Source organism: Filicampus tigris, chromosome 17 (genome assembly GCF_054856515.1).
Source record: "Filicampus tigris isolate MCC_2025a chromosome 17, RoL_Ftig_1.0, whole genome shotgun sequence".
In the NCBI taxonomy this organism is placed as follows: Eukaryota; Metazoa; Chordata; class Actinopteri; order Syngnathiformes; family Syngnathidae; genus Filicampus; species Filicampus tigris.
The window spans coordinates 13747123-13775083 of NC_141233.1; the positions used below are offsets into that span (position 1 = coordinate 13747123).

General features: G+C 42.5%; 2 protein-coding genes across 8 annotated transcripts; one reads left to right on the forward strand and one right to left on the reverse strand.

Moving 5' to 3' along the window:
- On the reverse strand, positions 1-26915 carry gsx1 (GS homeobox 1). 6 transcript variants are annotated; one of them, XM_086012109.1, is made up of 6 exons: positions 26888-26915; positions 24775-24842; positions 22447-22520; positions 20838-20911; positions 902-1454; positions 1-788 (listed from the first exon to the last, which is right to left on the reverse strand). In XM_086012109.1, the coding sequence occupies exons 4-6, from the start codon at positions 20880-20882 to the stop codon at positions 436-438; spliced, it is 951 nt and encodes a 316-aa protein (XP_085868235.1). In that variant the 5' UTR covers positions 20883-20911; positions 22447-22520; positions 24775-24842; positions 26888-26915; the 3' UTR covers positions 1-435. The 6 variants fall into 6 exon arrangements, with proteins under 6 accessions (XP_085868235.1, XP_085868237.1, XP_085868236.1 ...); XM_086012111.1 differs by having other exon boundaries at positions 902-1248; positions 26888-26911; XM_086012110.1 differs by lacking the exons at positions 24775-24842; positions 26888-26915 and adding an exon at positions 22940-23023 and having other exon boundaries at positions 902-1248.
- LOC147133480 (actin-binding protein WASF3-like) lies at positions 22558-27667 on the forward strand. 2 transcript variants are annotated; one of them, XM_086012106.1, is made up of 9 exons: positions 22558-22825; positions 23914-24072; positions 24703-24837; positions 24940-25093; positions 25562-25679; positions 26013-26197; positions 26469-26669; positions 26769-27061; positions 27151-27667. In XM_086012106.1, exons 2-9 carry the CDS (start codon positions 23940-23942, stop codon positions 27306-27308), a joined length of 1377 nt encoding a protein of 458 aa, XP_085868232.1. In that variant the 5' UTR covers positions 22558-22825; positions 23914-23939; the 3' UTR covers positions 27309-27667. The 2 variants fall into 2 exon arrangements, with proteins under 2 accessions (XP_085868232.1, XP_085868231.1); XM_086012105.1 differs by having other exon boundaries at positions 22559-22825; positions 23911-24072.
- Positions 27668-27961: the final 294 nt, after the last annotated feature.

Consider the following 27961-nt stretch of genomic DNA (forward strand, 5'->3'; position numbering starts at 1 on the left):
TACGGCTCAGAAATATGCTTTTATTTCGACATTTTTAAATAAATAAATAAATTTGCAATGACACTGAATGATGGGATATGAGTCCGAGCACAAAAACTGCGAGGGCAAAGTTTCTCAAGCTTGCATCCTGCAATACACCCAAACCAGTATGATCTTATACTGAGGGGGGAATGTTTTTTGTTTTGTTTTGTTTTTTTTCTCTCATTTGAGTTTGCCTTTACAAATATGCCTACCATGGGTTCGGCAACAACAAATTGACCGTTTTCAGAAAAAAACTACATACAAAACGTACAACATGTATACTGAATGATACAATAATTCAGGACAAATCCCTGAATAAATATTCTCTTTGTATGTACACAAGTGGAACAGTCTTTTTGGCTCATGTCACAAAAAAAAAAAAAAAAAAAAAAAAAAAATCGTCCAGAAGGGAGTTCAGGGGGAGACGGACAAGTCCACATCATCCTTTTCGGAGAATGATGAGGGAGACACGGCCATGTCGTCCTCTTCTTCCTCCGAGCATCTGGCTGCCGAGCATTTGCAGCCGTTGGTGGCAGTCCGTGGGCCGCCGGATCCGATCTTGCCCTCCTTTTTGTGCTTCACCCTGCGGTTCTGGAACCAGATCTTGACCTGCTTCTCGGACAGGTTGAGGTAGGTGGCGATCTCGATGCGCCTCAGCCTGGACAGGTACATGTTGGAGGTGAACTCGCGCTCCAGCTCCAAAAGTTGCGTGCTGGTGAAGGCCGTGCGCATGCGTTTGCTGCTCTGAAGTTTGCTGTTGCTGTTATCTGACAAAAAAATAAATAAATAAAGATTAAAAATTAAAAAACATGCAACCGGATCGTCAGTACACGTGATGGCGAATATAAAGAAAGGCGACGTGTTAACTATGTGAACTCACCGATGGAGATGCAGTGATACTGTCGCGGGTCCGGCACCGTGTAGGCGGCCTGGTACATGGCGGCTCCGTGGCCGAGGTTGAGGCTGTTGGATGAGGCGTGTTGCCTGGACAGAGCCGTGTGGCAGTACTGCGAGCCGAAGGCCGGGAAGGACGCTTTGAGGAGCGGCAGCGCGGGCGGCGAAGGGTGCAGCTGGGAAGCGGCCATGCACAGCGGGCAGAAGCACAGCAGGCCGGCCTTCCTGGAGTGGCAGGAGCCCGGCAGCCCGTGCGGGTGATGGTGGCCCGGCGAGTGCACCGCGTATGGGAATAAAGGCGGGCTGTTCTCGCTCCCCTTGTCGCTGGCCTCTCTTAAAATCAACGAATCCACAAGAAAAGACCTCGGCATGGTTGCGGACGTGCAGACGAGTAGTGGGTGAGTTTGTGCAAGCCAGCGGCGTGGGACGTGGGCGGCGTGCTCTCGCGTGGATGGGTGGACAGCGAAGTGGTGCTGAAGGCGCGCCGGGGGCTCCTTAAATAGGCGCCGCGGAGCCGCTTCGGCCATGTGACGGTTACGCTGCAAGCGGCCGAGAGCCCTCAATAGGGTTTTGTGCTTTTCTCTCGGCATTCCCACTGCACGCTTCCCCATTATTTCACTTGTTAACTAAATGAACTGCATAATGTAGTCTATTCTTGTCAGCCCCACCCACGCCGCGAGAGGCGGCACTGCCCCATTTTGCCTTTTATCGGCGCTCTTATTTTATCATAAAACACAGCTTAAATAGTCACATTCAGAAAGCCAGCAGTTGGGATTCAAGGATTTGTCAGCCTTAGGTGCACGGCACCAAAACCAAAGTACAAATTGCGCACGATATTCCGCGAAACCATCACGAGGAGATGCATCTGAAATGTTTACTTTACTTGTTTTTTTGGTGGTTGTATACATAACAGCTGAATGTAAAGTTTATGCAAACCAATTTAGGGGTAATGTGTCATTTCTAGGCACAGAAAAAAAAAAAAGGGACACGCCATTGCCTGGAGGCAGTTGTGTTAAAGAGCAGTGATTAATTCCTTTGCTCCGGCCCCTGCCGAGTCGGGGGCGGGAGGGGTGGTGGTTTGGAAGAATATGTAAAAATAACCAGGTTTTCACTCGGCGGCCCTTATTGAATGTCATTGTGGAGGGTTTCAATGAGGGAGAAAAAGAGTCGAATTAAAGTGTGTGACAGCGGCGGATAGACGCAACAAAAGCGACTCTGTCATGGAGCGGCGCAGCCTCGCTTTGCGCTCTCATTCAATTAGCTAATAGGAAAACATTTGCTTTCACTTTAAGGCGCTCTGAACACGACCTTCAAAGACGTGCAAGTTCCCCCGACACTATAAAAGTTGGGACAGTTTTAAAATCATTAACGTCAAAAACACGGAGCGGGAAGCGCGCGCACATCCCTCCCCCTCCCATCAGACCGGTTTCCAATAATTGTTTAGTTTTATAGGCTTATTTTTTTTGGCCAGTCACTTCGAAACACATCAGGATAAATGGTGTCTGTGAGGCCATTATAATGTGCTCAGCATCACACCACTAATGCGCAATAAACCTTAGACCTGTAATAGGGTTCGCACCATTACAGTGAATTAGGAGCAGTTAAATGTGTGATCCCGGGATAAAAAAAATCGCCTTTTCAAGATTTTGCTCATTAATTAGCCCGCCAATCTCGTCGGAACTTGCAACGAGATCACGACAAGTCTGTTTTAAAAAAAAAAATGACAGCGGCAATTGTCACAAGAAAAAAACAAAAAAAAACGGGCCAACTGTGTCAAGTTATCTTTCAAACCCACGAACGCGATTGTCAGCTTCAAGTGGCTTCTCTCCAGAAAGCTGCAATTAGACGCACTAATTCCCAAAGTGATGTACAGCAGTCGCCCCGTGGATAGGAATAGAGGTTGTGCGGGTCGTCACGCAGGGAGACTCATCCCAATTTGCAATCCCAACTGGAGACCGACAAATAGTTCTGACCTCCCTCTGGAGGCGCTGGCCAGAAGTGCAAAGAATCTCATTCTCCATAATCACTTGCCACTGACGGAAATAATTGAGGCAAATATAGCCTGCGTGCTCAAGCACTGCGCTTTACTAATAATAATTTAAAAAAAATAAATAATAATAATAATAATAATCATGACGCTGGCGTCCCCACTTGAAGATGCCCCGAGCTAATCCAACTTCCATAAAGCTGTTTGGACAATGTTGGATGAAAGAGAAAGTAAGAGTAAATTATTTATAAGATATTAAGTTGGAACAATTGCCATCACTCACATTCATCCCTGATGATAAGGCTGACCAGTGCCTGCTGTGCTGCAGGAGGAGATCATTTTCAGGGGCTTTTATGCAATTATACCCAAAGATCTCGTGCCCGCTGACATAAAGAGCGCAGTCTGTTTATGGAGATGTAGTCAATATCTCCTTTTCTTTTGGTATGAATAATTCATAGTTTAAGACACTATCCCACCCCCCCCCCCCTCACTTAATATGTACGCGCACTTAAACACCCACACATCTCTAATACAAATGATGGTTTTAGCTGACAGTGTAACAGGATTTAAGGTCCCAGAGGGGTTTGGGCCCGGCTGACGATGAGCGCTGTGACTGTCGGCGTGACACGGAGGGCCGGCTGCCCCTCCTAATCTCCCCCTGAGGCAACACGGCAGAGTGCAGATCCCGCTGCACCTCTCTGGACACACAAAGGCCTGATTATCATTCATATGCTCACCAGAAAACACCAGTCCAATAGATAACAGATGACACATAAGTACCGGCTGAATGGTGCAATATGTTTGGGCTGCCGGAGTCTATAGGGACCAATGAATCTTTAAGCGAGAGGGCTTGGGTAAGGGGGTGTTCGGGGAGGGCTGCGAGGGCGGGGCTGCTACAGGTGAATGTGCTGTTGGGGTGAACTTGGGGTTGGACAAAAAAAAAAACATGTTTTATAGATACAGGGAATCACATCATTTCAATGGATTTATTAAATGAGGGGGATATGAGCCAGAATTACAGGGAGCTCTCAAAGGGGGAGATAACACCCCCCCCCCCCCCCCCAAAAAAAAAAAAAAAATTCTATGCAATATGTTCTGCGAGCCTTCACTGGTCTAAACATGGCATTCCGATGTGGAATATGAGTTAAGCAGCAAAATCCATCCGGTTTTAACCATCTCAGAGGCGGGGCATTTTGTCACTTCTGTCGACTGAAAATGACATCACACTCTGAAAACAGTTGGGTTCAAAGTAACACAGTCCTGGGTCAAAAATGGACCGATCCACAACTTTCTACACTTTCTTGCATTGTTTTGTACAAAACGGTCATTTTCGGGGTTGTTTTTCACAAAACTACACATTTTTGGGGTTGTTATCCGCAAAAACAACCAAACTGACCCAAGTTGTGGATCGGTCCACCCCAAATTGTGTTACTTTTAACCAAACTGTTTTTAGAGTGCACAGTTGCTCAGGGCTCAGGTAACGACCAATCACGGCCGACCTGTTTTCTGTAGCTGAGCCACGATTGGCCGTTACCTGAGCCGTGAGCAACTGTGATGTCATTTTCAGTTGACAGCAAATGACAAAATGACCACCCCCTGAGACGGACAAAAACGTGGGGGGAGGGGTAATTTTACTATTTAACTCATTCCACAAAACTAATATTAATCAGAATGCCGTGTTTCCGCTAGTAGGGCTGCATGGAACATATTCTTGAAAACAATATATGTTTGGGTTGACTTCCGCTTTAAGAATACATAAATTTGAACTTGCCTTCTCTGAGTGCAAGTATGCACATTGGCTGACCCTAACATAAATTTAATTTGTTTAGGCTTGGATTTTTTTTATTGATTGGGTAAGGACAACATTTGGGAAAAATAGCTTTTTGCTTTGCTGTCCCCGCGGCATGCAATACTCTGCTGGTCCTGTCACAGGGGGAAAAAAAGGACGTGACTTTAGAATCGACATTTTGTGGCCTTTCCATAGTCTTACTGAGTTGTTCAAGTCAAGCAATAAAAGCGCGAAAGTCGGGTCTCAAAGCGAGCTAAACATTAGAATACACTGTTCTGAGAAATCCCAATCTGGATGTTGTGCATTTAAAGGAAATATACTATCATAAGAAGAAGTGTTACAAATTGATTATTTATGTGAAACACTGATCTACTAACATTTCTATTCTCATGTCAAGAGTTCAATAAAGTTACAATTCTTTTTTTTTTTTTTAATTTAAATAAATTCCTCCGGATGGAGTTGTCGCGGTGCCTGGCAAGTGTATGACAAGAATAAATGAGAGATAAATGCAAACCTGAGAGTCCAGCCGTCCGTCCTAATGAGCCAATTTACATCTAAATGTGACGACGTTATGGGAACGAAGAGGCTCAAGTTTTCCATGACGCGTTTTAACATCTCACCCACCAACACCACAAACGTTTTCATACAACATTTGGCATTTTTCTTCGATTCTCTAAGACCGCCTCTTCACTTGTGGGGAATCAACGAAAACAATGAATCGATAAACGCATTTCAGTCGAAATATGAAGTGGGGCGGTGGGGGGGGGGGGGGGGGGGGGGGGCAAAGTCCTCCGAGCCATGAGAGGTGTAAATATCTTTGGATTATTTCAAATTCCCTTTTGATGTAAATCCATTTGTTCTGCTATAGATATGTCTCCAACTTTCCCTTTGACCCCATTCATATAAAAAGTCTTCAAAGGGGTTTGTTACCCTGCGAAGGTCACGAGGCGATTACATATGGCTGACTCACATTTTTCCCAAATCAGCAGACTTTTGGCCTAGAAATAACAGGTCAAACCAATGAATTTAATGAACTCTCGCAGACACAATGAAGCCTTCTCGCCATTTGAACCCCGGCAAAGGGATATGGGCAGGTCAGCAAGGCCTTTCAAGGGGTCTGTACACAAATGTGACAGAGTGGAGGCGCTTGAGTGTCCACGTTGACAAGTTGCTCAAAGTGCTGGGGATGTCAGGGATAGTGCCTTCGTCCACACTGCCCCTTTTGTTCCACGTTTTGTGTCCTTGGCTGCGCCGTGAACAGTCCCCCAAGTACAAAAGGCCGAGGCGGCAAAGCGCCTTTTGCGATGTTCTGTTTGCCTTATTTCTCCCCGCCGAATGTCATGCCGCAGGCCGACATGCCGGAGACGTCATTGTGGGCAAGACAAAGCGGAATTATGGCGCCCAACAACTTTTTGATGGCGGCTCGCTGCTCCCTCCCTCCTTTTCACTTGGCTTCCCTGATCCTCCCCTCATTCAATTTCGCACTTTCCTTCATTGTCGCTTTTCGCTCTCGGCCCATTTTTCGGCACTCTGATGTTTCCGCGGAAGACTCTTTTCAAAGGACAAAAGATCACAGGGACACAGGACGGGAGGACGTTGCGTCTTGGCCCGAATTCCCACTCCCGTGAGTTCCCCCGATGCAGCTGCGAGGCCGTTTTGTGAGAACAAACATCTTTAAGCATATGCTAGTTGTGTGTTCACTTAATTGAGTCAATTGGAGGCTCATGGGAAACCACAGAGGGGGGTAAGAGTCAGGGGAGGAGGGAGGTCAGAGAGCAGCGCCCAAACACTCCAAGAAAGAACGCGCGCAAACACTAGGTACACGTTTTCGACCGTGCATATTATTGGGATTTACCTTCGTGGTGTTTTAAACAAGAAAACACGGGTAGGTGGTGAACGTTTCAAAGCTGCGACCCCGCAAGGAAACAAATAAAGCAGTGTGACTCCTGGAAAATTTTATGGTTTTCTCATTAATGACCTCCTGCGGTTTGCACTATTTCCTCTGCCATTCATCTCACATTAGTTTCCTTTCAGGGGTCGCCTTTGTTTCGGAGCGGTCTTCATTTTTTTTTTTTTTTTTTTTTGTGAAGCCCGGTTTGACTGCCAACGCAAACTCTGACTTCTGAAATGTGGACAAAGGGTTTGAAAAGCATTCTGTGAGAAAGTTTTAAAGATAGTCCAAGGCTGCCAATAAATGTGTTGATTGTTAATCTTTCTTCTTATAAAACAGCATATAGAAAGGTCATTAAAGTAATGTTAGTGGTGGCTCAGTAATGAGAATACAGTAGAGTATTTCGGTGAGGGTGCCATTCTCCTTTTTAATTAACCGCAAAGAATCTAATTCGACAGACACATCATCCTCAAGTCGGCATTGCAAGCATTGTGATTTGGAGTCTGCTTTTGTAAGATTCTTTTTCTCCCCCACCCATCCTTATGACCCCTGTGACAGCTTTTTTTTTTTTTTTTTTTTTTTAATTCCGTTGACGTTCCGCTTTTGACAGAACTGGGAATATATGGCGCCCACTCTCTCTCTCTCTCTCTCTCTCTCTCAAGAGTTATGACACAAGCAGTGTGAAAAAGAGATTTAGGCTAATTCAAAGTCTATATACGAGCGCATGTGTGAGAGTCGGTGTGATGACGGGTCACTGCCCATCTCGCCGGGTCCCCCCTGTATTCTGCAGATGCGCTCTATTGGGGAGGCGACACGCGGCGGGGCGCTGCTGGGAGGTAGTTACTTTTTCACCATTGCCATAGAAACCGACACACTGGCTCTCAGCTGGTCAAGGCCAGGGGTCTGCCGACTTTCACACTACTCGTAACGCCACGGCGGCATCCAAAATGCATCAGCACTCTGAATAATCAGCATTTATATTTGGTTCAAGGACAAAATGAGCTGCCGGACGACAAAAAACGAAGAGGCCTCCTTTTTATAATGAACATAAGATGGAAAACAACAACACAATCGCACTCACGTGTTGTTGGCCGCTGATGTAAAGAGAAACCTGGAAAATAACTTGCATAGGTTGCAAAAAAAAAAAAAAAGCAACAGGTGACCCCCCCCCCCCCAAAAAAAAGCAGTGAAGACAAGTGTTAAACACAATGCCTGGAAAGTAATTTGTTGTTTATATTAGGAATGGGCATAATTGTTGAGTTGGTTAATTGATCATGGAGGATTCAGTGGGCGATTAATCAAATCGGAAAGCAATTGAGGCAACCAGCAGAGGTGCAGTTGATTCGGACTATTTTGCGGTCTAACATTCAGGATAGAGATTTTTCCATCCTTTGATTGTGTGTGCGCCTTTGTCACCAGTGGGCAGTATAAATACCGAAAGGAATCACGCACAAAGAAGAGTTTCTCTAAATCAAATAGTTATCTGCTGTAGGAATAATATTTTTTTTTTGCAGAGGATAAAGAATGCCTGTCAATATTGTCTGTCTACATATATTGCTTCACTGTTTATGTTCAAATGTCCATTGCTTATGAATAGTATTTTTTAGCCTGTCAATGGTGTTTTGAATAGTGTGTTAGCATTAAGCTAGCAGATAAGCTGTTAGGGAAATGGATGGACGGATGGACATTCAAAGTGATGTGGGGAAAAAAAAAAACTGTTGCTCGTTGTGAAATGACTTCATTGGAGTTTGCCGCCAACTTCTAGAGTTTGTCTCTCAATTTCTTGGGTTACTCACTGTAATTGATTGTTCGTTCCCTTCACCGAGTCCATGAATGAAACGCGAGCTTTTCCGCCGGTCTATGAGGCGCTCTTCTTATGCCGCAACTACAAACTTGTGACGCGGGCGGCACAGATTCGTACAGTTGGGGGCGCATCCTCAACAAAAAATGACGTATACATTACATGCTAGGAGTAATAACCGGGCATTGTCAAAGGTACGGGGTCAGAGTTCACCATTGATCCTCTCACCCCTGGCAGGTGCAGCTCACAGGAGTGAGGGGAAGCGGCCCCCTCATCTCTGCCACCTCTTCACGCTGCTCAGCGAGAGAAAAGGAGGAGTGTAAATGAGTGCACTCCAGAAAGCCATCACCTGCTCCCTCCACCCTAAAGTCCCCACCGACAGAGATATCCTAGCACCCCAGCCCCAAATTTCTGCAACTCCCGATTAATGAGTGGGACGAAGTGGAGAAAGAGAGACGGGCCGGCGGACAGGGAAGAGGGAGGAGGGCAAGGGAGGGAAAGGCTAGTTGAAATGTTTGTTAACTCTTCGCATTCCGTGCCGTGATTTTGTTGTTTTTGTCTGTTTTGTTGTTTTGGGTCTCGACACATTCACGGGCAGCAAAATGTACATTTGTCATGCCCATAGAGGGAAGTGAATCGGGCTGCAAGGCGCATTGAGTTTGTGCGCACAGAGAGCCCAAGGGTGAGGTTGTGTATTGATGGATGCCCCTCCCAGCTTCTCCCAGATTCCTCCTCTATTGTGACTTTGAGTGAATGTATCCTCTTGCTAAGGGCACTGGAATGTGTCTCCTCAACTCATGTGATGGATGGGGGCCTTGTTTTCGCACTCCTCCGCCCCTCCCTCTGAATCCTCTCTCTCCCCCCCAGCCTTTGACTCTTTCACCGCATCCCTTTATTCAGCGCCAATAAAAGTCAGCGATTCTTCATCGGCCGTCGTGTAGATCTGAGGGCGGCTGTTATTTTTCATCGGGAGTGTGTCACACATCACCATTCAGGCCCTCAGTCGCACAAATTCAGACGCTGGCACGGAGGCCGAAGCAGGTGGAGATGCACCGTCAATGAATTATTCAAATGAGACGCCCTTCTCCTCCTTTAAATTTCATTTAAATGCCGGCTTGAATGTGCTTCAGAGGTGGTTGACGGCGATTTCTGCATGATGATGGTGAATGAACGATTTAAAAAATATATTTTTTTTAATGCCAGGCATCAAAAATAATCTGCAAAGAACCACCAAAAAGACTTTGATTTACACGTTAAGATATTATTACAAACTAGCCCTCAAAAAGTAATTTCTGAAACTTGCATTTCCAGTGTTTGCATTGTTTTCCCTCTGATTTTCAAGAAAAACAACCACACATTTTCCATCACGGTGGAAAGCACAAAAAAAAAAAAAAAAAAAAAAAAAACGATTGAAAAAGTATTATTCAACACATGTTATATAAGAAACTCCAAACAGGAGTCAAATGAATCACCAGCTTCTGTGTTAAGCAATAATAACCTGGACCTCTCAGTACTCAAACTCACACAAATAAAACAGTTTACTTACAACAGTTGAAACACACACACACACAGACACACACAGAACCCCTGGCTGTTAGTTTGTTGAAAGAGTGGAAACAAAGGCCAAATAAATATGCACAATGTGTGATTATGATATGACAAGTACGTAGCGCATAAAATATGATAATTGTAGTATGACTTTCACGGGTCTTTGCAGAAAATAAAAAGATCTGCCTTTGGAGACACTCAAGAGCATTTTATTTTAGCTCTGGCTTTTGCCTATTGTTAAAAAATGGTTATTGTTTTATTATCTTTAATCTTAATGATAGTAAAACCTTTGAGTAATTAAAGGTCAACAGCACGTTGCGAAAACCTACAATTGTGGCAAACTGAACTGAACTGGAGTCAGAGTCACTGAATGTTGGTTTCTTGTTCATCGGTTTGGTGCCGTCCTTGAATTTTCCCCCTTTTTTTTTTTTTTTTTAAATGCAAGAAAGCCCTTTGCACTGAGGGAAAAAAAACAACAGTACATGGTTATTTTGTTGCTTTTATATAAAAAAAATTCACAATGAAAAATGAAATATATTTACAGCACATATTTTGTCCATATTTGAAAAATATTGTCATATCTGGTACAGAGGTGCGTGGTCCGATACTAAATGTGTGCCCTCACAGGAGCACTGATGAAAAATGGTGGCCCCCGCCAGCATATAAATTGCCCATGCCTGGGTTAAATTATATTACTGTATATCCCCCAAAAATGTGATGGCTATTCGATTTTCATGACCATATTGAACATTTTGCAATATATTGAAATATTTAGAAGATGAAAAATACAAATATTTACTTATTGAGATTCATTTTCTAGCGCCACATCCTTTTTCAATAGTTGGTTATTCCAAAGTCGGAAGTCCCGTAAACGACCCGAATCATTGAGTACTTGGGTGCAAATATAGCAACATGGTGGGGGTGGGGGGGGGGGGGGGGTAGGTAACTTTAAAGAATAGGTCTGAGCTTAAGAACATTACTTTTGTCTACAATGTGATATTGGTAATTTGGCAGGCGCTTTTTCTCAAATCAAGCGACATGTCAGAAGGAGCACTGGTTACACATGCTTTCAGATCCGTGCACATGTTTGTGTGGAAAACAAAACTGCAAGTGTTTTAACCGCTCTTGCTGGAATATCCTGAAGCCCAGGAAAATGGCAAAGGCATTACAACGCAGTAATGAATTTCAAGGAAAATGGACATTAATGGTATTAACATTACTCATGTTTCATGTAACAAATTATTGGGAATGTGACAAGCACGGCAAATTATCTCCTCATGCTGGCCAGGAGTGTGCTGAAGTCCCCTCTACCTGCCGAGGAAAGACTATTTCTGCTCATTTCACTATTTTTAACAATAGAATCAAGCCATTAAGACAAATTAATGTCATTATCAAGTCTCTATGAATATGACAAATACCAGCGTTTCGAGCAGCTTTAGAGCCTATTGACAATAATGAAATTCGCTGTACAGGTACTGAAAAGAAACACTCCAAGTAATTATTTTCTAGTAGCTTGTTTGTCTGCCATCCGTTCATTTGCTTTCATCTCAATTATCTGACTCTGTGAGCATGTGGAGGCGCATAGTGCTCTGCGGCCCACGGAGCGAGGGCCCTAATTGGGCAATTACCGTTCTGTTTCTGGGCTTTTAGCAGCGGTGGAGAGTGGAGGGAGACCGCGGTGTGTAAAACCATGAGGACCTTGCATGCACAAAAACCACACAAACACAAAACCGCCGCAGCGCTATACGGTGGCGCTTGGGAGCAGCTTGTGCAAGGCACCAAAAACATGAAAAGTGACCGCAGCTACAGGACAAAACAAACTCTCGCCGTCAAATGTGCGACAATGAATCCGGCGCGTTGATGCAAACATGCCATTACACCACTGCCTCACGCTCAGCTCTCTGTGCATTCCACCAGCTTTAAACAACAACTCAAACTACCGGCGGCTCTAAATTGTCATCATTGCTCACTTTTAGATGTCTGGATGGTCTGACTTTTTAGTTTGTGGATAAAAAAAAACCCCCAAAAAACAGACCTAAAAATGTACATGGCTTAACAGTGATTCTTCTGTTGGCAGCCACTCTCAACTTTTTGTAAAAGAGTAACCAAAGCAGAAATTGACAAGAAATGAAGTCACAACTTTGCCACTCCAGTTTTATGGGTGGCAGTATTGTGCAACACAAAGTGGAAGACTGCTGCCTTGATCCGTCCGGATCTGTGTCAAAATTTGACATGAGGCCATTTCGTGGTCGTGTACCAACCTTCCATTAAGTTTTATGGAAATCCAAGTTTTTTCTTCATAACACTGCAAACACACCAACAAGATGGCAATCAAAACATTCCATGATGCTTTTCATGTTGAGTAGAGGTCAAAAGAACGCAATTGCAATGTAATCACATGCGGCGTATTAAAAATCGAACTTATCGAGCACGACTGATTGTTGTGTGTGCGAAAGGTTCCGGGAAGCTGTATTTCAAACCCGCCGATGTGTTTCCACTTTCAACGTGGCCTAGACGATCAAACAGCACATTTACAAAGAGCTCTCCATTTGATTAACTATCTTTACATTATAGAATGTGTTTTATCAACAAGGACTTGCTTGTAGGCTACTATTTAAAACACTTTTAAAAAAATACCTCCCAAATGATCAAATTGTTTTTTTTCTTTCCCACCGCTGTTTTTCAAAAACAGAAGCAGATTCTTGATTTTAAACCATGCATGTAAAAGTTGGCACCCACTTTTCAAACCGCACCCCTCCCCCTCACTAATTTTCATATTATCCCTGTGCTGTGTGCTCTCCCCCTCACTTTAACATTCTGTCACGCGCTCCCTGGATCATGCAGCGGCTGTTAATTAAACCCTCTTTGGGATCATTTCCTTGCACAAGTGGCCTCGGTGCAGCACCCATTAGGCAGAAAGCTCTGTTATCTGAATTTCCAAATGTAGCTCAACATTTATTAAAGTGAAATTCATCCAGTAATTGCCCGCCTCGGTATGCCCCATGTCTCCCTCTTACCTCCAGGGCCACCTGCTCGGCGCCACCAACTATTTACCGGCGTGACGCAGGGTAATTAGACCTCTGACCCAGTCCAATAAGAGCCAGGTAATTGCGTTAATAAAAAAAAATTAACAGCGGCAACATGAGGATCATTATGTAAAAATACCCTGTAATGAAGCATTAGCCTTGATTCTATGCAGATTAAAAACAGCCACAGGTATTTTAGCTTCCAATGTGAGATCAAACAATTTCAGTGGTTTCAATATATTCTTTAATGGATCTCGGTGAGAAGATGACTTCACAAAAATGTCTGTTTAATACCGCCTAACCAAAAATAAATAAATACATAAACCTGTTTGTAAAAGAGAAGTTCATTTTTATTGCGAGTTTTGCTGACTATCAAGTTCCCTCACGATAAAGAATATACGTTGCATGGAACTCTTTTATAACATATTAGTCCCAGCTAGCTAAAGACACCACTGAAATGTATGGTTTCTTGCTAAATTTTCTCTAATCTAAATCTTTGTCATAAAACTACAGAAAGTAGTAAGGTAGTTAGTCGTCTCTCTACTGACACCCCCTGGCCACAAGTGCAACTGCAGTACCACTGGAAAATCAATGGAGTCCGTTTTGGACTAGAAAGAAAATAGGGTTGAGTTCAAATAAAAACATAACCCCCAAAAAGGTGTGGCCAACAGTTATTTTGTACGTTAACGTACTTTTATTTCAACAAGGCTGTTTGCCAGCATGACCAAATATGTTGTCTGAGACCTACATTATATAGTCACTTCTATATCATTCCTCAAATGATTTTCCAAGAGGGAATTTCTCCAGCCAAAGACCTAAAGCTATTTTCTGATCCAAATAAATGTCAAGCATATGAAAGTATTCGGACATTATGATACTCACGCTTCATTTAACATCTGTCCTGCTGAGCTGTACTTTATCATGCCATGGAATGAGGCGTGAGACAAGACAAATGGGAGATAAATGTACAGTTTCCCCTTTAATGGGTATAATTGTGAGGCGAGCATTCAGTTTGTTTGGTTAAAAAGGCTGAATAGCAAGCTGGGCTGTCATGGCCTCCCTCATTCCAGACAAGCTCAGTTGGTATTTACAGCATCGCGGAGGAGCTGACCTTCACACCTCAGACCCCACCTCATTCACTGCGACTAAATCAAGGCAGTCCCCCCCCACCCCCAAACAAAGAACTGTTTGCTGTGAAAAGACACATTTGTGTGGCTTGACTCAACTTCTTTTTTTTTTTTTTTACCCCCGTGTGTATTATTGCAAACAATGTGAGGGATGCGACAAGGAAGCGATGTCCAATTAGCAAATGAGGAACATCGCCTTTATTGAATGCCCATTCGGGAATGATCAGTCAAGCGTGCCGTCATCCACCTGCCACTACTGAATTATGTTCTTTATTTAGATGTCTCTTAAAAAGAATTGAAATGGGGTTTTCAAACATGCAGGATGATGTAAAGGCTTTTGGGCTTCTGGATTGTTCGTGTTGCCACATTATGAGTTCCCCTTCCTAAGAGAAAAAACAAATGTCCAAAAATCTATCAACAAGGGCTGATACCAACCAAAGCCAAGATGAAATTGATGAGTACCATTTCCGATAGTCTGTCATTATGGCAAATTCAAGATAAATTGCTTAAAGCGCGGGACATAAGGTTTAGACGTTTGACTTTAAATGAATAAAAGTCAGGCAAAACCAACTTTTCTACCGACAACAACTCATTCCAACATAATGTGAGAATGTGACCTACGTGAGGAGCAGGTAACGCGCGCTGTCAAAAACAATTGTTTGAAATACTCCACTAACGCTGAAATTAAAAGCCTGAGAAGAAATTATGCATTAACCATATTTATCTTTTGCTGAGCATCTGACTGTGAAATCTTTGGTCTTGACGTCTAAAGACCAACGAGTAGACCTTTTGCTTCATTTCATTTTAAACTGCCTTAAGGAAATTCTATTCTATTCTATTCTATTTTGGCCTTAAAAAGAGGACACAAAACAAGGTACACTTTTTTTTTTTTTTCAAACTTACTCCATTTTGAGACATCTAAAATGAGGTAACAATAGCCTCTTCATCCAAGCCTTTAAAGGAGCTTTGCCTTTGATGACAGCCTGAGCCAAACAATTCTACCAGACCCCCGTCCTACTCAGTGAAGGCCTACAAAGGGCCAATCCTGAAAAGACAAGCGGTTGTGGGAAATAATAGAAAAGCAAATGTTGAGAAATGAGAGCTTCCAAAGACTAACACATTTGATAGAATGTGTACGGATAGTATTAAGTGCCATTCCCGGGAGAGCGCAGGAAAACAAAAGGCAAGCAGAGAAGGGTATGGAGTGAGGTCAAATTGTGTCAGGCTAAGTTACGTGCAGATGACTGCACGGCGGTTGACCCGTGGAGCAAGCGTAGGCCCGCGCCGGCGTGCTGAAAAAGCCCGATTGCATTCGACTTCCTTGATGTCATTCTATCTCCAGTGGGCCATGTGCCGATAGTTGACAGCCTCCTACTTTGACGACGTTATTTTCCCTCAAAGCTGCCTATGAGTGAAAGCGTCCAGAAAATGTCCACGTCTGCGAAAGGCCACATGTGCGATCCGGTAACAAATTAGGCTATTCAAAAATTCGCAACAAAGACAAGAATTTCGGCGGCGAGGGTGGTAAGTGAGCTTGAGGTATAGAAGCATCTGGTCAAAGTTATGAATCACACTTTAAAAAAAAAACAAAAAAAAAAAACATCTTCCTTGACAAAGACAATAATACCTTCTTTTTTTTTTTTAACTCTACCATACTGGTACTTTGCAGACAATTTCAAGACCATTGTGTAGGTTAAGCTATTATAATACACACAATCCAAATATGTTTTCTGTTTTACAAAACCACAAATTCAAGCAATCATTTATTGTAAGGGCAAAGAAAATGTCCCAGTAAGCATTTTTCTGGGTAGTTGAACTCAAATACATTGCATATATTTCTTTTCAACATAAGCAAATACATCCAGTGTCTTATTAAAGCTGGTGCCTCGAGTTGAGTGAGTTGCAATAGAAACATTTTAATAGCTTGATATCCCCCTTGTGGCGAGTACGAGGTACTACAATACTACTGGTCCAATTTACTGACGCTTATGGCGAATTGCTTCAAGACTGAATTAAAAAACAGGATAGGTTTAGGACTGTGTTAGCTTTAGGAACGTTTTTTAATCAGTTATTCTAGTCCCTGAAATATAGGGCTTTCTCTTTCACTCTTTCAACTTCATTCCGTAATGCCATTGGTGGTTTAACGTTATACAATATGGTGAATATCACCGTAAATTGCCTTTGGAGTCCTCATCAGAATTACTACAGCATACAAATGTTGCAGGGTTACGAAACTCTGAGTCCGAGATCTGATTATAAGTATCCAAACATGTGCATGCAGTACAATTAAATAAGTATCCTTAAATATGTTTAATTCATTCATTCGTTCATTCATTCATTTTTCATTGGATGTATGTGATTCTAGCACATCCCGCACACTGCTCAGCTAACTAGTGTGGGTCATCGGTGTTTAAAAAAAAATACAGAATTGAACTTTTTGAAATGGTTTTATTTGTCAGCAATGAGTTATTTAATTAAATGAGTCATTTTGATCATGGATATTGTCATTATGGGGTAACTTCCCCTTTAACACACCCTCTGATGTTTTCAGTAATGCTATGACCAGTATTTCTGCCTTTCTCATTTAAAGGCTGAAACGGGATGGTTGCAGAATAAATACTATAGTCATATTGAAATATCAAATGTTTTTTTTAACCGCATTTACTGCATACTTTAAGTCTACAGAATTTGCTAAACAGTACTGAATCATGTTGCAAAGTGAAGATCCACCATGTGCTGATTAAATGTCAACATTGCTAAAAATGTCAACCCTGTCATTGTCCACCCTGTCGGCAGCTCACATATATGCTCTTTACATGTCCATTTTTGTTTGCAGTTACATTATTTAAAAATATGTTTTAAAAAGTGTGGAAGCATTTTCAACAACATACCATTTAAAGAAAATCCAGCCATCTCAGGGGGGCGGCCATTTTGTCACTTCTGTCGACTGAAAATGACATCGCAGTTGCTCAGGGCTCAGATAACGACCAATCATGGCTCAGCTTCAGAAAACAGGTGAGCTGTGATTGGTCGTTACCTGGGCCCTGAGCAACTGTGATGTCATTTTCAGTCGACAGAAGTGACAAAATGGCCGCCCCTTGAGATGGCTATAAATGGGGTATATTTTGCTGCTTAACTCATATTCCACAAACGCAATGATAATCAGAATGTCCTGTTTCAACTAGTGGGCCTGTATAGAACATATTCTTGAAAAAATATACGTTTGGGTTGACTTCCACACACATTGAATATGAAGTTCAACGGAAAATCTCAACAGTTTTATGCTGAAACGGGGAAGTCTCCGAAGCACCTTACGGTGATCTTGACTCGGTAATAGATTCAAGTAAGCTGACCAAAGGTCAACTGAAGTTACAAGCTAATTTTTTCGCCTTCATATCTCTATTAGCAGGGGAATAATTGAGCTCGCGTGCCTCATGAGAGTCGCACTGATGGGTGGTGTGGCCATTTGTTGTTTTTTTTTGGGGGGGGGCTGCACTTCATTTGCAAAAAGACATTGTCCTTTTTTTTTTTTTTTTTTTTTTTTCCTCCAAACAACCAACGCACACGATGAGATTCCTGGGCGCACACAGTCACACAGCTTTTAGACACTCATTAGCCCCTGCTAATACAATAAGTGTCACCTTCCATTACATGGTGCTGGCAAAGATATCAGGATTGGAAAGCCACCAAATCTCCGCACAAGGGGCGCCGCGGTCTCATGCCCACTATTGTCTTTCAGCCACAATGTTGAATTGTTCTTGCTTGTTCCTTTACTATTTGCTTAAAATAGAAATATACGCAACCAAGTGTGCAGAAAATGCTCAGGGAGAAAGTTTGGCGACCACAGAAGCAACAGCGCTGACTATCTAATGAAGTGGCACATTCCTTCATAGTGGGGATCTTAATGTTAACTTTGCGGATTGTTTGGGGAGCGGGCAGCTGTTTAAGGAGCCGCCACACCCCGCCCTATTCATGCCCGTTGTCTCGCATATGAACAGCACATGCAGAGTTGTTAAAAATCTTAATTAAGACTCCTAATTCTCCACGCTGTCGCCTGAGCAGAGCTGTGTGCTCACGTGAAATGCTCTTTTTGTCATTCTGGTATTTACGTTTCTTTTTTTCCCAATGCTGCTTTACATATAATTCATGACAAAAATGTATGTCTGACAAAGTCCAACACAAAGCGGATTAGAGAAGAAAATAAGGATTCTGTTACAAATAGCAGGTGCTCGCTCGCACTCTGTGCACAGGTTTAAGAACCTTTATAGTTTTTCCAGCACTTTTAAGTAATCTGCAGTACATTTTGACACAAAAGAACCAAAAATGACTATTCCGCTTTTAAATAACTTTTTTTAAATGTGTTAAATAAATAAAACTAAGTGTCGTAATAGCGGCGAGCTAAATATTCAGGGGAATATTTTCATTTCTCCACCTAACAAGCAAAAATGGTCATAATTTCAATCTTTTTGAAGCACTTTTTGACGAATTCGAGCATGCAAGAATTTCCAGAAATCTATTTCTCTACTCAAAATCATTCCATTGTGCATACATTTCAATTAGTATTCAACCACTGCACTTTTTTTTGTTTCAGTTTTATATTCAATTACCAGCGTTGCAAACAGGAATCACCCCAACAATCGTCAGCCTTTACATTTACTGCTACTTATTTCACAGCAAATCAGCAACCCCTCCGCGAGATGAAGTGACAAGTGCTTATCAACGTCAAGCTGATTTCTGAACGTCATGAGAGCACTCCCTGCGAGCGGTGGCAAAGGGCATGCGGTCCTCTGCGTGCAACGGTGCCCCTAAGACGACTTGAGTCGAAAATGAGCGTGACGCGTGTTAAACAGGCGAAGCCCCCGCGACACTGACGTTTGACAAGATGATGGGCGTCAGCAATCGGGATCGTCTCAGCGAGCAGTTAACACTCAGCGTTGGCGTCCAGGGTACAAATGGGGGCCTTTGGGGGAATTCCATGAAGGTGTGTGGATGGATAGGTAGAATTGAGAACGGGGGTGCTTTTCCATCATGCATGTTCAGCACTTGTTTAAAATGATCAGTGTTAAGACGAGAGAACAAATTCCTTCCCCTGCGACTTAGCTCTAAGTTGACCTCAGTCCTTCCTTCCGGACAAAAGGTGCCAACGACTGCAAGTTGGGCATCATGGCGAACATGCCAAGGAGGTGCCCCCCCCCCACCATTGCTCCCCCCCCCCACTCCAGAACCATTTGGACCACAGGGAATGGGTTAATCACATTAGAGGCCCAGAAGAGAGATGGGAAGTAGACAGTACCGTGACAGCCGGGGTAGCACTGGCACGACTAATCCCGTTAGAGCGAGGAAAAAGGGGGACGCCATCGCGCCTACAAGGCTGAGAAAGAGAAAAACATTTTCCCAGGAATGAGTTCACCTGTATGGTAACTGGGAGAAGTTGGCCTGTTGATGCCTATTAGCTGAAACAATCGCACTTGGCACACCCAAATGTTTTTTTTTTTTCCCTTCATGCTGGGCATCACTTTGTCTGTGCCTGGAAAGGGAGAAAAAAACAAAACAAAACAAAAAAAAAAAAAAACAATCGGTAGCAGACAGTGGCATTGCGTGAGATCCTCTTTCATGGCACGGTAAAAGCAGCCCCTTTCAACTCTGTGCCATCAGCACCCCAAACATTGAGAAGATGGGGAGGGGGTGCTGTAAGAAGGACAGGGCTTACTTCATCTGCCATTGTAAGTGCACCCGAGTTCAACCTTAATGTAAACCTTTGCAGGCAGGATATGAATAGGATGCTCTCTATAAAAATAGATCCTGCTGGGTAATCCGGCAGATGGCCACAGCGGTGGACACTACAAGCGCGGCTGGCCACTGCAGGGGTAACAGCGAATGTCCGACCAGCCGCCACTCTTCAGCCTGGGAGATACGGAATCAAGATTCCTAACTCCCTTTTGGCAAGGCTGGGAACCCGAGCCGTCACTTTGCATCCATCAAGTTTCTTCTTAATCTCGCTCGCCATTTTTTTTTTTTTTCTTTCTCCCCATTTTTCGCATCGGCCCCTTTTGTTGTGGGGATTAAGCCAAGTGGTAAAACAGTGATTTAATGATCTTTCCATGGCTATGTGCGCCACTTAAACCATGAGACAAACAAGCCAAGGCATTCTTAGAGTCACCCCCACTTAAGGCGGCTCAGGAACTGTGAAGGCTTTTCATGTGGTATTAAACTGCGCCTGATTATTTTTCCCGCTGTTGTGTGATGCGCCGCTATGGGAAAATTCAACGTTCCGTCTTTTGTCGAGGCTCATTGTAAATAAGACAAGAAGACAACAGTAGCTTAATTACATTATGACAGCACCACCAGAAGAAAGTACAATTTGGTATTTAAAAGAAAACATTTGGAAAATAAGTCTCGGACTATGACCTTTCATAAGGCGTTTTTAAAGGTGTTTCTAAATGACTAACACAAAAATGATATCATCATTTTCTATTCCACTAGTGAGTGGTCAAACCAACTTGAACCCAAAACTAAATTAAATCTTTATGTTTTGGAAACGGTGTATAAAGCAGTAGTACCACGTACCTGCAAAAATATGGTGTCCACTTGCACAAAACAGTGAAAATAGATTTTCGGTAAAATATTACTACCTTTAAAGAGCTTAACTTGTCTTGAATATCATAATTATTGCCAAAGTGGTCATAAAGTTGTGGCTGGTCAGTGTATACTGTTCATATACAGTACTTTATGAAGCAGATTTTTTTTACTTACAATTTCCCACCAGGCGGAAGGGGTTTGCTCTCTCTGAAGCTCCATTGCCTTGCAGTGTTCACAAAGCTGGCCATCTAGCCAAAGAAACATTTCAGAATGTAATATTCACATATATTCATCATACTCTTTGTTTCAACACATTGTCAGTTAATAGCCCGTAAGGCACAATTCATACATGAGAAATATGTGGCATTCCCTAAAATACAAGTAGGAAAACGCCAATCTGCTCATTTACATGTCATACCAACAATAGCCAGCAGGCGGCACTAATGAGAGAGTTCAATTGAACCCAGTGCTGGATACTGTAGTAGTGATTCTGAAACGTGTTACACCAAGTACTACTAGGTCTACATTTAAAATATATATATATATATATATATATATATATATGGTCAAAGCATTCTTGTACTAATGCAATTAATGACACATAATAGCAGAACCCGTGCACGTTTTGTCTGTAGCAATAGGCGACAAAGATGATAATGGGGGCTACGTATTGTATTGGGGTTAATACCGCTGATCTGGAGATTATTGCACCATCAAAAACACCGAAGACCCCTAAGTGACACGTGCTCTTCCCGTGTCATGACACCATCATGTAAATAATCCCCAAGAAAAAAAAAATGGTCTTGTGAGTTTTCAAACTGTGTTGAAATGTGGATGCACTATTGTGAAATACAGTCTGTAGTCCTTGCTAATATACATGATGACGTAGTTTATGAACACTTTCAAAATTGTAAAAAAAAAATTAAAAATGCATCCATGTCACTTGCATACAATAAAGCCTTTAAAGCAATGATAGAAGACAACTAATATTCTACTTATGGCGCTGCAAGGTATCTCAATCAATTTCCTGCCGAATTTCATTATCATACATCGAAGGGTTCTGTAAACATCAACATACTCAAGCATTAAAAACAAGGCGAAATCTGAAGGAACATCCTTAATGTTGGATTAAACAATGTATTTATGGAATAAGCAGACTGCTGTTTGTAGGGTTAAGAGTCTGACGGTGTGCTACTTATAAAGATTTTTTATTAAGCCTCCATATCTAGGTTACACTGCTCCCTCCCACAATCCAGATGATGCCATCTGTGATAAAGCAGCAATGTGTGTTTGTGTGCGTGTGCATGCGTGTCCGCTCGTGTGTATGTGATGCTTTCAAATCAAATAGCGAGTGTCTCCTTTCACTCTTAATCCAGGGCAGCTCCAGTGTGACTTGCAGGCTTCTGTTTACTTTGTGAACATTGGGTGATTTTGAATTAAAAAAAAAAAAAAGTCAACTTGAGAGACAATGAAGAATGTTTAAATGGCAAAAGTTTAATTCATGCCAAGTAAATGTGATACCAGCTGCAACAGGGGAACCCTACCTCTGAAAAGTAAAGATTAGAACACAAGAACTATACATACAGTAATGAATAGTGAAATAAATTATAATTTTTCTGATTTCTTAAATTTTCCACTTACAGTGGGTTATCATACTATCCGTGGTGGGGTGTGGGGGGTATATTATTTGTCAGGGACGATTTGGGTGTGCATGTTTTCATTATTAGCCGACAAATCCAAATGAATGCGTCATTTGAGAGGCAAATGAGAGCTAAATGCTCACCTAATCAAGGTGGAAAATTTCAAACTGATGACTCCCCTCATACTTTGTCCTTGGTGTAAGATCTTAATTAGGCCCTGAAAAAAAAAAAGCACACAGGATGTCAGAGGTCTACCATGGCACTAAGGGATTGGTCGATCCAGTAAATCTGCTGACTAAATCCCTCATGTTGTGATTTAGATTGAGAGGTCATGTTGTCACAGTGCATTCCGTCGTGCACAAATGTCTCCGGAAGCTACTTGGCACACGACAGGAGAAAGGAAGTTAAAAAGAAAAAGGGTTGTTTTGTTTGTTTACTATATGTTAACTAAGACACTCTGAGTCCACTGCTCCGCTTGGCTGAAAAAAAAACGAAACGAAAGCACCCAATTCTGGCAACGACGTAAGTAAGGTTTTTTTGTTTCGTTTTTTTTTGGGGCGTGAAGAGAAATGTGTTTTTCGCCCCCACTGTTGTCGCATAGAGAAAGTTTTGTGAAGAGTACTGAGGAAAAGTTACCTGTGGTATTTGTGAGCTGCACGGTCATTCATTTTCAAAACGTTTTCGCGTATCGCACCTGTACACAAATTGACTTGGTCGCGCGCCGCGCAATGAATTGTGGGTTTGAGTAAAAATCAAAATTTTGAAAAAATGAAAGAAAGAAGCGATAGAAAATAATATTTTAGGGGTCACTTTCCGTTCTGAATTCCCTTTTTGCGTTTAAAAAATATATATCATTAAAAAAATGGCAGCAATTGCCAATTCTCCGTCGTCCAAATTCCAGCATTTTTGCGTAATTGTTTCATTGTTAAATGAAGACTCTATAATCTCCATAGGCGTGAATGTTAGTGTGAATGTTTGTCTATATGTTTGCAAGTGACTGGCAACCAATCCAGATGTACATGCTCTCTTGCTCAAAGTCAACTCGGACCGGCTCAAACTCACCTATGATGCCAGAAAATGGATGGATGGACATGCAACAATATGGACATTAAATAAATTGAAGCAATGAATATAAGACTATAAGTGTGCATTCAAAAATGGCGCGCAATATGGTGACTTCACCTGTATCGAAGAGGTCATCCATTTTAGGGGTATAATATGTACATGGACAATCAATATGATTAGCCTATGTCATCATTTGAATTTACACGAGTGCAATTTCTGTGACAGTACATTATGCAACAGATCTCTGATGACAGGGATTCTCAAACTGTGGTACGCATATCACTAGTCGTCGCAATCTTTTTGGATTGAATATTGAATCATTATTATCCCATGTGTTTGGATTTCAAAATAATTTGACTTCCTTGTAAATTATTGGAGCATTTTTATTTTTTACCTCTTGTTTATTATCAAGTATGGTAAAATGAGGTCCTTTTTGTCAAAATATGGTTTTGTTTCAGCCATTGTGAGCAGTTTTATCAATGAAAGGTAAGATTTTGAGTTGTGTGGTGCTCTATTAACACCAATGTCGTCTTGTATTCCAGCAGGTGCCGCGGATGAGATGTGAGGAGGGATGCCTTTGGTCAGGAGAACCATTGAGCCTCGGCACCTGTGCCAAGCTGCTGTGCCCAACAGGATTGATAGCGAGCTGGAATGTGTGAACAACAACACCTTGTCTGCCATCATCCGTCAGCTCAGTAGTCTGAGTAAGAAACTCAAATTTTCATCGACTGGTGCATGTTTGGATCTGATATATATTATTTTTGTTTTTTCCCCTACAAACCAAATTTTGTGCTTGACCAACACAAAGACAACTGCCGCAATGTGACATTCGGGGAGAAAAATTAACAGACTATTTTTGGAAACAAATTTACTCTAGGACATCTGGCTTGTAAGTCTCTGACACACACATACACGTGCTCAGTGTGTGTGTGTGGCGGGATTTAGTGAAGTTATGAGGGGTTAGAGTTTACTGCCGAGCTTGCACATAGGCAGATAAGATGGAGAATGGGTAGGTGGGAACACAAAGCCAGTCTAATAACACATAATACTCTCTGCCATTCTTAACGTTTGCTTGAGAACAGATCACGTGGTGCTCCTGTAATCCAGACAGATTAATTGGATTTTTAAAAAAGCACACAAACAGTCGCTGAAGTGCCCGCCCGGTCAGTGTAGCGTAGATTATACAATTGATGGTATGATGGATGATCTCAAATTTATAGTCAATCGTACTAGTAGTCATTCACTATTTTGCACATATTACATTTCAGCCACACTGTCGCGGCTGTTTTTCATCTACTTAAAAGCTATTCTCAAAAATGTTGTCGTGGTCGCAGGTCAACATGCAGAGAATGTATTTGGTGATCTTTTCAATGAAGCCAACACCTTTTATGTGCGTGCAAACTCACTCCAAGACCGCATTGACCGCTTGGCCGTCAAGGTCACCCAGCTAGACTCCAGCGTGGAAGAAGGTCAGCTGTACCAACAGAAAACACATTTAAAAAAAAAACATCTTTTCTAAATTTGTTAGCCAGCTTCATAATATCTTCAATATGCATCCTGCTGTTTTGCAGTCTCTCTTCAGGCCATAAATCTGAGGAAGGCATTTAAAAGCTCGACTATTCAGGACCAGCAGGTGTTGTCAAAAGGCAGCACCCCGAGCTCGGTGACTGACATGTACCACAGCAGCGACCAGCCACCGCCTCTTAGAGACCTCACTGCTTTTAGGTATGTCAAAAGCATTATGATGTAAGTTCATTGATTCCCACCTACTGTGTTTGTAGCACATTCATATGACGTGGGAGCATATATCCACTGTCACCTTATTGGTCCAAAAATAGCTTCTTTACTATGAAGGAATGTATCTTTGTTCACCTATCGGTGCCAGTGACATATAGTGGCAAGCAGAATAATTACCTGTAAATGCTATTCCACTAGATGGCAGAAGGCGAAAAATAATCTGCGTACCAATCTGTTGCTATTCATACTACTTAGTATTTGTGAGTAAGTGCGACAACGTTATTATTGTTTCAGTATTCATACATGTTGTGATATTTTGGTTTGGTGGTGCCAGGAGATTTTTCGAATGTAGAATATGTGCCTTGGCTCGATAAAGGTTGGGAGGCGCTGGTCTGGTTAACTAGCCAACAAACAGGAAAAACACAATTTTTCTTTCTTTCTTTTTTTTTTAAACAGAGATGACGGCACTGACGCCATGAGGTTCTACTCGGACCCGTCATACTTTTTTGACTTGTGGAAGGAGAAAATGCTGCAGGACACGGAGGACAAGAGGAAAGAAAGGAGGAGGCAGAGGGTGAGCGCATGAAACATTTTATTTCCCTGCTACGTTTTGATTAGCATTAGCAGCGAGATATTATGTGTGTTAATTTATTATTGTGCGTGCGCTTGTATTGGTTTTCCTCCAACTATTCCTCCTACATTCCCAAAAATGATCTGTTGGTGCGAATGCGAGTGTCAGTAGATATGCCTAAAGCACCGGTATGTGCAGGAACACATATACCCAGACAATATAACAATACTCACAGGCATATATTCTTTATCCTTCCTTTGATGTATCTTACTTAGCAGTTGTCATTACCAATGGTTTGCGCATTTCTGCATAGTTGTGAATTAATTCTCCATCCAGGAGCAGAAGCGATGCGTGGAAAGCAGCACCCTGCAGCGCCAAGTGAAGAAGGTGAGGAAGGCTCGAAACCGCAGACAAGAATGGAACATGATGGCTTTCGACAAAGAGCTCCGACCAGATCACCGCCACCCTCAAACTCTGCGGCGAGGAGCGTCTTCCGAGGGCTCGCTCTCCCCAGAGGGCAGGTTTGTGCCACGGGAATGTAATCACGGAGTCCATTTTGTGACCTCATTTAGGTTTCACTGACACTGTCCGAGAGGTTAAAAATTTGAACCGTATTATCGTTATTGTGGTTGTGGTTTGCAATGGTGTAGAGCTGCTAACAACATTAGCTGTTCGTTCATTCATTCGTCTTGTTTGACCTCCTGACAGCAAAAGGCAAGTTCCACAAACATAAAGCAGCAATTTACTTTTTCAAATCGCAAATCATGTTTTCCTTTCATTTTGTTCTTCCAGGCCTGACCTTCCTGACTATCCTACCCCACCTGTGCCAGCCCACAGCGCTGCTAACTTTATCAAGTCGCATGGGAACGCGCAGCCCTCTCCACCAGCAGAGCACGAATACCACAGCATTGACGTCAACTATAAGATAACAATGGAAGAAGCTCAGGCCACAGAGAAGATGAACACCTCAATACGAATGCCTGCTGATTACAAGTATGTTTGGATAATAATTGCTGCATTATGTAATCAGAGCTTGAATTTATTTATTTTTTAAAAATGAAAATATTCTTTTCATTTTTTATTGTCAAAAAGCTGTGCCCACCCTCCACCTGCCCAAGGCCCGCCCATCCCATCAGCCCAGACCGCCTTCGGTTTCGCCCCCCCAGCAGCTCATAATGGAGCCACGACGCACGTCGGCCCAGGTTACCCACTTCCACCTGTGCCTCCCCCAGGACCTTGCGTTGCTCCTCCTCCAGGTCCCCCGCCACCACCTCTCCCTCCCCCGGCTGCCCCGTCACACCTTTCAGGACTCAGCGGAAGCATCAGAGCTGAAATAAAACCAGTGAGAGATGTGAGGAGTGATCTGTTATCTGCAATCCGCATGGGTAAGTACTTATAGTGACCCTTAAAGCCTTAATGTTCATGGAATGTACATTTGGTTATGTAATTCGGACGTTTTGTTTCTGGTCATTAGGCATCCAGCTGAAAAAAGTGCAAGAGCAGCAAGAGCTGCAGAGCAAGCGTGACCCAGTCGGGAATGACGTGGCCACCATCCTGTCACGGCGCATTGCGGTGGAGTACACTGACTCTGACGACGACTCAGAGTTGGATGACAACGATTGGTCGGACTGACTGCAGTGTGTGGCTTAATTTGACCTTCTGTGCGACTAAAGACACTACTGGGAGGACATGTATTCATAATGTTATGAATCATCATCATTACTCATGTTCTCACATCTTTAGACAAAAACAGCAACGAATGAGTACAGCAATAATACAAATTGTAATCATTTGTTGTGACACAATACAATGTATTGTTTTATTGTTTTATGTCTATATTTATTTAGTATTATTTTTTAAATGGACCATGATAATCTCCCTAACTTTACCTCCATCTATGTGTCTTTTCCCCTTCCATTTAAATGACATCACACTAAAGAATACAGTACTGCAATATTATCACTTAAGATCAATAAAGAAATATGCTTAGATGTGCTAGAGTATTTTTTAATTGCATGTTATATATTTTATTGGGGGGGGGGAGAATGAACGCACCTAACCTCTTGTAAGGTATGGCATAAGATAGAATACAACTTTTTTTTATGGAGCGCATTTCATAACGGCTGCAGCTATAACAAAGTACATTACATTTAACAAAATTATTATCATTAGCATGCTTGTCACTTTGCAATGGCTTTGAAGTCAAATCTGCTCTGTGTAGACAGCCACCATTCGCAGTGGAATGCACTTTAATGTAGAACAAAAAATAAATGACGAAATACAGT

Excerpts from the sequence above, each read along its gene's own strand:
- gsx1 (XM_086012107.1), bottom strand. The coding sequence starts at position 1,526 with ATGGGGAAGCGTGCAGTGGGAATGCCGAGAGAAAAGCACAAAACCCTA. Across the intron at positions 789-901 it reads GTATCACTGCATCTCCATCG|ATAACAGCAACAGCAAACTT; the intron begins GTGAGTTCACAT and ends TTTTTTTGTCAG.
- LOC147133480 (XM_086012106.1), top strand. The coding sequence starts at position 23,940 with ATGCCTTTGGTCAGGAGAACCATTGAGCCTCGGCACCTGTGCCAAGCT. Across the intron at positions 26,670-26,768 it reads CGAATGCCTGCTGATTACAA|CTGTGCCCACCCTCCACCTG; the intron begins GTATGTTTGGAT and ends ATTGTCAAAAAG. Across the intron at positions 27,062-27,150 it reads GTTATCTGCAATCCGCATGG|GCATCCAGCTGAAAAAAGTG; the intron begins GTAAGTACTTAT and ends TCTGGTCATTAG.